At 27.2% G+C, this 13,095-nt stretch overlaps 1 protein-coding gene across 1 annotated transcript in view; it reads right to left on the reverse strand.

Moving 5' to 3' along the window:
* The window catches only part of LOC100202853 (protein O-mannosyl-transferase TMTC1), a 45,109-nt gene that overhangs the window by 30,037 nt on the left and 1,977 nt on the right, over positions 1-13,095 (reverse strand). The window contains exons 2-9 of the mRNA XM_065812400.1: positions 10,240-10,313; positions 10,034-10,058; positions 9,508-9,644; positions 9,319-9,424; positions 4,878-5,174; positions 4,606-4,721; positions 4,085-4,246; positions 3,782-3,895 (exon numbers count right to left, since the gene is read on the reverse strand). Coding sequence (XP_065668472.1) covers positions 3,782-3,895; positions 4,085-4,246; positions 4,606-4,721; positions 4,878-5,174; positions 9,319-9,424; positions 9,508-9,644; positions 10,034-10,058; positions 10,240-10,313 — 1,031 coding nt within the window. The remainder of the gene's footprint in view (positions 1-3,781; positions 3,896-4,084; positions 4,247-4,605; positions 4,722-4,877; positions 5,175-9,318; positions 9,425-9,507; positions 9,645-10,033; positions 10,059-10,239; positions 10,314-13,095) is intronic.

The raw sequence follows: 13,095 nt of genomic DNA on the forward strand, positions 1-13,095 counted from the left end.
ATTGATACTTATTTCATTGTTTGATCTACAGGGACTACTTGATAAACTGTAAGTCTTATATAAAATATTTTAAGCTCACAGAGAAAAATATTCCTATACCTGGTGTGAGGAGACATCAACTATTGCTGCTGGAGATCTCAGTGCTTAGAGCTCTCTAGATGATTGGTATAGACTAAAGCTTTACTATAAAAATTTTTAAAGTTTATCAGACATTAATTAAAATAGTTTTTACATAGGATGTTGTGAAGCCTGAATGAAGTTTGGTACGCCTTTGCTAGAACTTTATATGCTGAAAGGTTTTGTAAATTAAATGTTATCATTCCAAACCAAGTTGTGGCTGGGATGTGGGTTTTAAGGTTGGGATGTATGATAAAAGAATATCATGGTGGAACTTATGAAGCAAATACTTCAAAACAGATACTAGAACAGTGCGATGACCTAGGGAATTTGTTGTCAGTGGATCTACTATCTTTATTAGAGCCCCTGTAAAAGTTTTGCCAGGTAATTCAAGAAACATTTGAAAACAGTTTGGATTCCAATTACAAAATGACATTCAAGCATTCACACAACTTTACATGGTTGTTTAAGAATACTGTAAGGAGATATAGTATATAGTAGTATATTCCTTTTTGCTTTGAAATAATATTGTGGGCACCAGTACATTTTTTGGTATTTCATAATAATTTATGCATAATATTTTTCTTAAAGGGATATTTGATTAATATTGACAAAAACTTGACTGTTACTCCTAAAGTACATTCTTATTTCGAAGGCTTTATATCCAGATCTAGGTATTCTCCTAAAAAATATGCAGAGCAGCCTTTGGAAATACAATTATAACTTATAATTAAAATATATTCAAAATCATTGAGAACTTTGTTGAGAGGTTGAGAGGAATTTAACAATTAAATTTTTATAATGAAGTAGAATAATTGTGGTCTGAAAAAAAACCTACACTCTATTACACTCTATTACACTCTGTTACACTCTATTACACTCTGTTACACTCTATTACACTCTGTTACACTCTGTTACACTCTGTTACACTCTATTACACTCTGTTACACTCTATTACACTCTGTTACACTCTATTACACTCTGTTACACTCTATTACACTCTGTTACACTCTATTACACTCTGTTACACTCTATTACACTCTGTTACACTCTATTACACTCTGTTACACTCTATTACACTCTGTTACACTCTATTACACTCTGTTACACTCTGTTACACTCTGTTACACTCTATTACACTCTGTTACACTCTATTACACTCTGTTACACTCTATTACACTCTGTTACACTCTATTACACTCTGTTACACTCTATTACACTCTGTTACACTCTATTACACTCTGTTACACTCTATTACACTCTGTTACACTCTATTACACTCTGTTACACTATATTACACTCTGTTACACTCTATTACACTCTGTTACACTCTATTACACTCTGTTACACTCTATTACACTCTGTTACACTCTATTACACTCTGTTACACTCTATTACACTCTGTTACACTCTATTACACTCTGTTACACTCTATTACACTCTGTTACACTCTATTACACTCTGTTACACTCTATTACACTCTGTTACACTCTATTACACTCTGTTACACTCTATTACACTCTGTTACACTCTATTACACTCTGTTACACTCTATTACACTCTGTTACACTCTATTACACTCTGTTACACTCTATTACACTCTGTTACACTCTATTACACTCTGTTACACTCTATTACACTCTGTTACACTCTATTACACTCTGTTACACTCTATTACACTCTGTTACACTCTATTACACTCTGTTACACTCTATTACACTCTGTTACACTCTATTACACTCTGTTACACTCTATTACACTCTGTTACACTCTATTACACTCTGTTACACTCTATTACACTCTGTTACACTCTATTACACTCTGTTACACTCTATTACACTCTGTTACACTCTATTACACTCTGTTACACTCTGTTACGCTCTGTTACACTCTATTACACTCTGTTTCATTCTATTACACTCTGTTACACTCTATTACACTCTGTTACACTCTATTACACTCTGTTACACTCTATTACACTCTGTTACACTCTATTACACTCTGTTACACTCTATTACACTCTGTTACACTCTATTACACTCTGTTACACTCTATTACACTCTGTTACACTCTATTACACTCTGTTACACTCTATTACACTCTGTTACACTCTATTACACTCTGTTACACTCTATTACACTCTGTTACACTCTATTACACTCTGTTACACTCTATTACACTCTGTTACACTCTATTACACTCTGTTACACTCTATTACACTCTGTTACACTCTATTACACTCTGTTACACTCTATTACACTCTGTTACACTCTGTTACCCTCTACTACACTCTGTTACACTCTATTACACTCTGTTACACTCTATTACACTCTGTTTCATTCTATTACACTCTGTTACACTCTATTACACTCTGTTACACTCTATTACACTCTGTTACACTCTATTACACTCTGTTACACTCTATTACACTCTGTTACACTCTATTACACTCTGTTACACTCTATTACACTCTGTTACACTCTATTACACTCTGTTACACTCTATTACACTCTGTTACACTCTATTACACTCTGTTACACTCTATTACACTCTGTTACACTCTATTACACTCTGTTACACTCTGTTACGCTCTACTACACTCTGTTACACTCTATTACACTCTGTTACACTCTATTACACTCTGTTTCATTCTATTGATTGTTTCTCAAGCAGTATAAGATGTAGTGCTGCTCTGTTGAAATCATATATGTTTCTGTCCTAATCAATTTAATTAAACTAAAAATTATCTCTCTGCACTGTGCACCACTCTACAGTATTACATTTGTCATAAAAATTAAAAAACTCAGGTGGATGGAAAAGCCTCAAGCGGATTTGCAATTTTCCACCATTTTGTTTATTAACTTTTCCATTCAGCTACAAATAAGACTGCCTGATTATTAGTATACTGAGTATTGATTCAAAATTTAGAAATTCATTATGCAAGGTTAGTACCTTAAGAGGTATTTTAAATATTTTTGATCATAATTTAACAGCAAATTTTTAAAAAACTGTGTCTTGTATGTCTTTCAAATAACTATATCTTGTTTTTTAAATAACATCAGTTCTTAAGATAGAATTGCTTGCATATAAATAAGTGTAGGTCTGACTGCAAAGTTTGAGGCAGGGACGATCTTGCAAGTTCTAACTGATGTGCTCTTCATCTTATTATTGATGTTTCTTGATTTTCTTACACATTTTTGGTTACATTTTCTATTTTCTTCATAACCCCTTCCTTGTGGCTTTCCTGTTCTTAAGTAATCAAATGTTGTCCATGCTTCTTTATATCAAGCTACCTATTGTCAAACTGTTAGTGTTAAAGGAAAACTTTATCCCAGATGTTTTTATCTAAGTTCATTTTGTGTTTCAATGACTATAATATTATTTTATGATCAACACTATTGCATAAACTATTATTTCATGCATATATCTTTATTGTTGTAAAGTGAATTATCCAAGTTAAAACTTTTGAATTTTACTTACAAATTGAAAAAAATTTCAGAAAAAATAACTATTTTAGAAGTTATATATAGTAACTATTTTAAAAGTTAAGCAAAAAAAAAAAACAAAAAAAAAAATAGAGACATTTGGAAAAGCATTTTATAGCACTAAAGTTGATCTAACAAACTTAACAGTATTTTATAGCACCAAGGTTGATCTAACAAACCTAACAGCATTTTGATAGTGTTGAATTGCTTCTTCTGTGTTGTTGGTGTCTTTCAAGAAATTAGCAAAATTATAGTGTACTTTTGCATTATGTGGTAAAGTATTTATTCCTGACCTAAAATAAACAAATGAAAACTATCAAATAAATACAATGATGGTATGATGGTTGATAATATATATCACACAGTACACAAATTATCGAAAAAAAAAACTGTATGATTAAAATAAAGGTTTAGCTTACAAAAATTAAAAAACTAAATTGTTGTTTATTTTAAATTGAAAATTAAATTTAAATTAGATTCACCTAAAAAGACTTTCTCTCGATTTCCAGACTTTATTGTATGTTATTGTCTTTATTGAGTACAGCAGTATTTGACCAGAAAACAAAGTATAAAGTAATTTTTTGTTTTTGAAGAACACAATAAGTAGATCAAGACCATATGCAACTAGTATACAAAAGTCTAAACTAAAAAGTAATTTTATGTTTAATGTTAAAGTTGCAAAATTTTCAAGATTTCTATTGAAATCTATTAACATATAGAAATATATAATCAGAACATATACAAATATATACTCAGAACATATAGAAATCTATAATCAGGAAAAAAGATGCTCAACATTGTTTATGTTAAAGAAACAGTGTTTATATTAAAAAAAACAAGTGCACTAAAATGATGACAATGATGATGATGATAATGATGATAATGATGATGGTGACGATGCATTATCACAAATATATAAAAGATAAGGACACTTTTTTTCAACTTGCAACTGTAAACGATACTTTTTTTATAAAATTTATAGATCTTTTTATAAAATAACTACCTTGAAATGTATAGAACTCTTTCTGCAACAACAAAACCAACTCTTAGAAAAATGTTTGAAGCTGGAATAAATGGTATCCACAACAAAATAAAACCAACCAAAACTATTTTACTGCACTAAAAAAAGTGTAACTTTCAAAATGGTGAAAGCAAAAATCTTTTTTATATAAAATCAAAAAACTGATAAAATTGGAATAAATATACAAATAAAATTTGATAATTAAATAATTATCATAAAAAGTAAGACTTGAAATTAATGAAAATATTAGAAACCTTTGAGCAATCAATTATATTTTTCCAAAAAAGAGATGCAAATATAACAAAAAACATCAGTGTTTGTAAGTTTCGATAATCAGAAATACTTTCTACCAGAGGTATACTCGATCCTTGCCAGTCATAACAAAGAGTATATGGAATCAAAAAAAGTTGACAATTAAATACCAGTAAGTACATGTATGTCATTATTCTTGTTGTTAAATATGGTGAAAAAGAAGCTGGATTATCTTCAATTTGGAACTTAGGTAATTCACTTCCCATAATGATTATTCTTAATGCAAACAAGATAGTAACCTTTGAAAAAAATACACTTAGACACACATATGTATATGCGTATGTATGTATGTATGTATGTATGTATGTATGTATGTATTTATAAAAAAACGCACCTAAAAATCAGATTTCCACACCGCACAAACTGTTTATATAGGTTAAAAAAACACTAAAGATGTTAATATCTTTTAAATGCCAATATTAATATTCATTACAGATTTTTACTTCATAAGTATGATAGAATGCATGCAGTCCTGGGCACTATATTGTCATACTGTCATACATATTCAAATACTGTTTACTCATTAGCTCAATAATGTCAACTTTGTATTTTCTATATAAAAAAACTATAAAAAAAAACTGTAAAACTATAGTTTTCTTGTCCAAAATACTTTACAAGAGATTCACTGCCATGCTTATCAAGCAACTTAACATATACATTTTCAATTTATTTATATTTATTAATTTATAATTTATATTTTGGCATCTATTATGCTTATATATGTATATTTAACCGAAATTCATTAAAAAGAAAGTTAAACCAATTTATATTTTAATTAGCAAACAAATTTTTTGTTTTTGATCCAGCTTGTCATATTTATGTTTAGCACCACAAATATGACAAGCTGGATCCATAATGAACAGAGAATGGGTTTTAGAATTTAGACAGTTCCACACAACTAGATTTAGTCTGATTTGAAATCTTGAATAATCAAATTGTTACCCTATTTCCTTCTTTCAGAAATTCAGCTACCCATTTCTTTCTTTCAGAAGATTAGTTAAAACTAGTTTGAGAACTAAAGTTTTTATTACAACTTTTTAAAACACAAGGGTCAAACCTATCAATTCAAGCGGCCTTAGCTGGGTTTATTTTACATTGAATATATCTCTAGAAATTAAAGAACATACAATTTTTTCCTGCTTTCAGAGTTAAATATTTTAAAAAGTCAGATTTGTATCAGGCAAAAGGTTTTGTTCAAATAATCATCAATAGACATTTTATTAGAATACAAATATGACACAAAAATGCTTGAAGAACACATTTTTTTTTTTTTAATTTTTTCGATTATCATTACTCAAATGGTGTAACAAATTAAGCTTAACATTCTATTTATATTTTTTTCTACAGGATCAAAAATATTAAAAATTGAAAAAAATTGAAAATTTGCATCAGAACACTCCCCTAAGTTCATCTTAAAAAACGGCAAAAAAGGGGCAAAAAATGACCTTCAATCTATTGAGGGAAGTCATGTAGCAATCTAATCATTAAAAAAATTTATTTTTGATAGCAATATCAAGGTTGAGATACCTTATGGAAAGCAATGTGAGTTGAAAATTAAAAAAGCCATTTTTTTTAAACACCCAAATAAACATACAAATGAAATTATACTTTCAGAATCTCAGGTTTTTTTTTGTCTTGGTTCTTGGTCTATACAAGACAATATTTTTCGTAAGAAACCGAGATAAAACTTTTTTAAAAATGTAAAAACTATGAAAATAAACTGAAATTTTCCAAAAAATTTGTGTTTTATAATTTTTTATTATTATTATATTAATAAACCATAAGTTTTCTACATTTATCAAATTAATGTTGACTCTTGAAAAAACTTTTCAAAAGACTTAAGTCATTCAAAGTTGCAGCTGTCATTCTTAAAGATTTCTTACTACAATGGTAGCTTGAAATTGAAAAATTTTGTTCACATTGAATCAATGTTGGCCTGATTAATTTCAATGCATTTTCTAACATGCATAACTTTTTTGATTTGAATCCAGTCGTAACGTAGCTGTTAAATTCATCAGCAGTCAAATCATTAGGATCAGTGACTGGATATGTTGTTGGGCATTGGATTCTCTTTTCTTTCTAGTTAAGCTTTTGAGCTTTGGAACAAAGTTTGAAGTTGTTTGACGTTTTAAGGAAGCGGTAAGACGTAACTTAGGATCATTGGGAGTCTGTTCGACTGTCTGATGAGCTTCAAATGCAATTTCTAAAACATCATCACTGTCATCTTTACTGGATGGAGTAAAAAAATGTTTAAGCCAGAGTCTTTAAGATCGAACATCTTTTAAGAATCTCTATTTCAATTTCTTCAGTCCAATGAGCACAAACAAAACTTTCCTTCATTTGCAATTCCTCTAACAAAGATTCTAATGCACCTTCTGCAATGTTTGAGTCAGCATCATTGTCACTCATGACATCCATAGCCATTTTACATGGTTGAAGAGCTGCTACTAATTCAGGAATGCTTGTCTCTAAATAATCAGGCCAATCATGTCCAAATGATTTAAGAGTTTTTTTTATAGTCTTTGAAAGTTTTCAACATTTTCAATGCATTGTTCCATCGAGTTCTGACATCAAGAACTAGCAATTTGAATCTGATTCCAAGAGATTGAGCATTTTCTTTAAGCTTTTTGACTAATTTAAGTTTGTATTTGAATTTTTTTACAATAGTTCGAACATCTTCAAAAGTTTTAGTACTAGGCAATGCAGGATTGTACTCAAATGCTTCCTCATCTTCTACATTTTCTTCATCAGAATTTGCTTCAGCTTTATTTTTGTCTTCATTTTCATCTTCGTTTGTTTCTAAACTAAGCACGCTTGGTGCGTTGCAAAAACTCTGAGATGTACATGCTAACATGTCACTCTCTGTATCTGGTTCTTCTTTGCTTTGGTCTGATAATAAACAAAGATGGATTCCATGATCATAGCAAATGTGATGAAGTCGTTGTGAGAGACGGCCGGATTTAGTGCAAATACTTGCCCCATCCATAGTTTGACTAATGCAATCTCGATCAGGATCGATGCCAAAGGTCATTTATTGATAATTTTGCAATTTCAAAAAGGGTTTTAGCACCACATTCTTTTCCCATTTCGATCATATCAAGATTTTGATTGTAATTGTTGGGTCCAAAAATATGGATGTTCATAACTTTAATTTGTTTAAATGTTGCCTCATCACTCACATAGGAAAACTTTATTCCATTGGATTTTATCAACATTATTTCCTTCATCACTTTGTCCCTCGCATACGCTGATGAGCTATAAATTGTCTGACAAACTCTCTCAACGTTTTTGGGAGCTTCAACCATTGTACAATTTTCAATCAACCTTTGCACCAATGGATTTGCAATTTCGTTGAAAATAAGTCCAATATTAGATGCTAGCTTAGCAACAATTTCGTCATTAAAAAATTATCAAAAATGATTGACTCGTTTTTTAATGTTTCACATTAAAAAACGAGTCAATCATTTTTGAGCGAGATTGATGATGCGCTGATTTTTCGGATTTGTCAGCAGAAGGAACATGGCGATATTGTTTGCTAGTTTTATCATTACAATTTATGTTTTGTTAGATTTTTATTAATATATCTTTTGTCTTTAAACCTAATAGGTAGGTTCTTTCAAAAAACTACATTTTTTGGAAATGTCTGCTGGTACCCCTTAAATGTGCTCTATGTAATAAATTAAAACTAAATTTAAAAAATTTTTGAATAAAAAAAAATTTTAGGGGTCGCTCAAGACCCTATAATGTATTATCTCAAAAAAAGTGAAATTTTATTAAACATCCAAAAACAATAATCTTTTTATATAAAGATTACTAGTTTAAATTATATGGCTTAAAAACTATTGTTTTTTAACAAAAAAAATAAAAAAGTACATATCTCATAGTTTTTTTAAATAAATTTTTATATTTGCGCTTCCATAAATTTTTTTTACTTTTGAAATTTTTATAAAATTTCACTTTTTTTAATACCTGACATGATATGCTTTTAAAGAACTTTTTTTTTTAAAATATTAGGGACCCATCTGATGTTTAAGGGTCTTGAGCAACCCCTAAAAATTTTTTTTATTCAAAAATTTTTTAAATTTTATATTAATTTATTATATAGAACACCATTAGGGGTTACCATCAGACATTTTCAAAAAATGTTGTTTTCTGAGCCACCCTACTACTAGGTTTGATTCTCAAAAAATGTTGTTTTATGAGCCACCCTAATACTAGGTTTGATTTTAAATCTTCTCTAGCAACTTGATCTTTTGATTTATTCATTCTGGAGTTACTTGTGCATTAAAAATGTTTTATAACTTGAATCATATAAACAATTAACAAACTTGGATAAATAAGTGTTTTACAACACAAATAGACATATAAAAATAAACACTGTACCCAAGTCAGTAATAAAATATTTTCTTTAAGCATATCTTTGGTTTTGTTGCTGATGTTCCTGATGAATTCTTTATTCTTTCTTCCAAAATATAATTCCCAAAAATCTCTAAAAGTAAAGTTAAATTTTACCAAATACATCCTTATGTGTATTAGTGCAAACAAAATATTTATTAGAAAGTAAACTTTTACCTTTGAAGATTTCTTTTATTAATAATCATGTTGTAAAGAATGCAAACAAAAAATACCATTGCAGAATGTTCTTTTACAAACAAGCATATTGTTCCGAAAAAAATTGTCAGAGAAAAATAACTCCTTGAGCATCTATTCTATTAGATAAATAAATAAAAAAAACACTTAAAAATAATAATAACAAATAATAATAAAAAAAGCTATATATGCAAATAACAAAGATAAAAACAACAAAATAAATTAAAGTTCATACTTGAATAAAATTGAATAAACAAAACAGAAAATATTAACTAAATACAAATACAATTTAAGAAATAAAACTGAACAAAATGACACAATTAACTGGTTTTGTAAAAATAATACGTCAACTTCTAAGGCTAACTACTTTAAAAAGTAATAAACTTTAAAAAATATATCTGATAATTTGCTGCTGGTTTTTTTTTCAATTTATTGTTTTCATTCAGTTTCAATTCATTTTTTTATATTTATTTGTTATTATTTTGGGAAAAAAAAAAAAAAAAAGTACTTTAAATTTACTCTCTTCAGAATATCTAAACAAAAAAAAAAACAGTAGTAAATTGTATTTATTAAAATAAACACTTAGCCAATTCATTTTAAACATTTACAGCAAAAACTTCTTTAGTATTAAAACTGCTGCAGCAAAAAACTGCTTGCAACATTGCAACACAAAATAATGAAAAAATCAATAGAATATACAGAAATATTTATCACCTAATAAAAAATATAAAACATAATAAAAAGAATAAGCATGATAAAACATCTGCTCTTCCAACAACTCCAGTGACCTAGATACAAAGTCAAATATTACCATAAAAATTGATATTAATGACAAATTAAAAAGTATTGATAGATGAAAAATTATTATTAGTAAAAATACAAATACACATATATATATATGTATGTATGTATGTATGTATGTATGTATGTATGTATGTATGTATGTATGTATGTATGTATGTATGTATGTATGTATGTATGTATATATATATATATATCACTACACTCACACACAGTCCAAGATCAAATTATTAGCTCAAAAATTTTATTGAATTTAGTTAATTTTATTGAATTTAATTAATATTTTAAGTTTCATTTAAATCTAATAGCAATCTTTTTATTGATTGATTTTTTTGTTTTCATTTTCAAGCTTAAACTTTTTTAAGTTATTGGGAATATTATGTTCTTTTTAGGGTAGCAATAATTTCAGAGAAAAAGTGGAATCTTTTTAATTTGTGTTTTGTCACCTGTGCTATTTCGTTATGTTTTTTTTTTAAATGTTGTTAACTACTGTTATTAAATTACGATTTTATACAATTTTAACTATATCTGTATTTAATACAATTTTGACTCTAGAAACTGTTTTTAAAATAACTTTAACTGTTCTATAAACTGTTTTTAAAACAATTTTGACTTTATAAACTGTTTTTAAAATAATTTTGACTCCATAAACTGTTTTTAAAACAATTTTGACTCCATAAACTGTTTTTAAAACTATTTTGACTCCATAAACTGTTTTTAAAATAATTTTGACTCTATAAACTGTTTTTAAAACAATTTTGACTCTATAAACTGTTTTTAAAATAATTTTGACTCTATAAACTGTTTTTAAAATATTTTTGACTCTATAAACTGTTTTTAAAATAATTTTGACTCTATGAACTGTTTTTAAAACAATTTTGACTCCATAAACTGCTTTTAAAACAATTTTGACTCTATAAACTGTTTTTAAAACAATTTTGACTCTATAAACTGTTTTTAAAACAATTTTGACTCTATAAACTGTTTTTGCAATGCTTTTTATTTTTCTATGCAAACCAACTTTTATCTTTTTAAAATACCTCTTTTTTTTTAAAAAAAAAAAGTCTTCTAAATTTTGACTATATCTGTATTTAATACAATTTTGACTCTAGAAACTGTTTTTAAAATAACTTTAACTGTTCTATAAACTGTTTTTAAAACAATTTTGACTCTATAAACTGTTTTTAAAACAATTTTGACTCTATAAACTGTTTTTAAAATAATTTTGACTCTATAAACTGTTTTTAAAACAATTTTGACTCTATAAACTGTTTTTAAAACAATTTTGACTCCATAAACTGCTTTTAAAACAATTTTGACTCTATAAACTGTTTTTAAAATAATTTCGACTCTATAAACTGTTTTTAAAACAATTTTGACTCTATAAACTGTTTTTAAAACAATTTTGACTCTATAAACTGTTTTTGCAATGCTTTTTATTTTTCTATGCAAACCAACTTTTATCTTTTTAAAATACCTCTTTTTTTTTTAAAAAAAAAAGTCTTCTAAAAGATCTAAATTGCAGAATGGGAAATAAATAAAAATGGAAAATATAAAAAAATATAAGTTCTAAAAAAAAAATAATAAATAAAAAAATATTATTTAACCAACTAGCATTACTTAATAATTGAAATATCAAGAAAATGTGATACATTATCATGAAGTGCTACAATAAATTCAAAAAAGATAATTATCACCTATGAACAAGAGAAAGTAAAAATAATTAAACAATATAGATTTAAATAAATAGATTAATTACCAGCAAACTGAATGAGGGGTAAATAAACTTAGCAACAAATTGTTTTATTTTTTGTCTTTGTGTTTTTTAATAATTTTTAATCTGTTTTCTCTTTTTACTTTTTTAGTCTTCTATTGAGGTATGGTATATGAGGTATAATATATATTATATGAGGTATAATATATATTATATGAGGTATAATTTAGCAATCAGTCTACCATAGAAATTATGATTTAAATTACTCAGTATGTCAAAAGAGTTTTTGATAAAAAAATTTCATATTACATAACTAAATTACATAAATAAATTCAGACAATAAAACACCATATTGAAGTCATACTTTGTCCAGTTATCAGTGGAAAGAGTATTGGTCAACTTTACATTGTGGAATGAAATTATGAACCAGGAACAATACAAGAAAGTCTTTGAAGTTTTTCACCTCAAGAGAAGGAATGGTGTCCAAAATAAAAGTTGGAATATTTTGTGCAAGATGAAATCCTGTTTTATGCCATACTAAAAAAATTCATTAAAAAATTATTGGTTTTTCAAAAAATTTCACTTTTGAATTGATCAGGCAATTCCCCTGATTTAAACCTCGTAGAAAATATATGGGAAAATGTAATGTAAAGAAAAAAAATTTTCAAAGAAAAGATCACACATAGGACCCAATTGATTAAAAATACTATGACATTATACAAATATTATGACAAATATTTGACATGTGATTTTTTTAAAAATATTATTTGAAATGATTTTAATTTGCATTTATATTATACTAAAACATCTCTGTACAGCTCTATAAAAAATTAAAAATGAAAAAAATATTAAAAATTTGGATCTATATTATACTAAACGATCTTTGTGCAGCTCTGTAAAAATTTAAGAAGATTAAAAAAAAAAAAATTAAAAATATATAAACATATTTATTACCTTAAAGCGGAGTTACCTGAGACAATTTTCAACTTTGAACAAATATAGGGCTAAGTGAAAAACTTATTATTTTGAACAAAAATATCAAATCACGAGTCTGT

Source organism: Hydra vulgaris, chromosome 12, assembly GCF_038396675.1.
Source record: "Hydra vulgaris chromosome 12, alternate assembly HydraT2T_AEP".
NCBI classification, from domain to species: Eukaryota; Metazoa; Cnidaria; class Hydrozoa; order Anthoathecata; family Hydridae; genus Hydra; species Hydra vulgaris.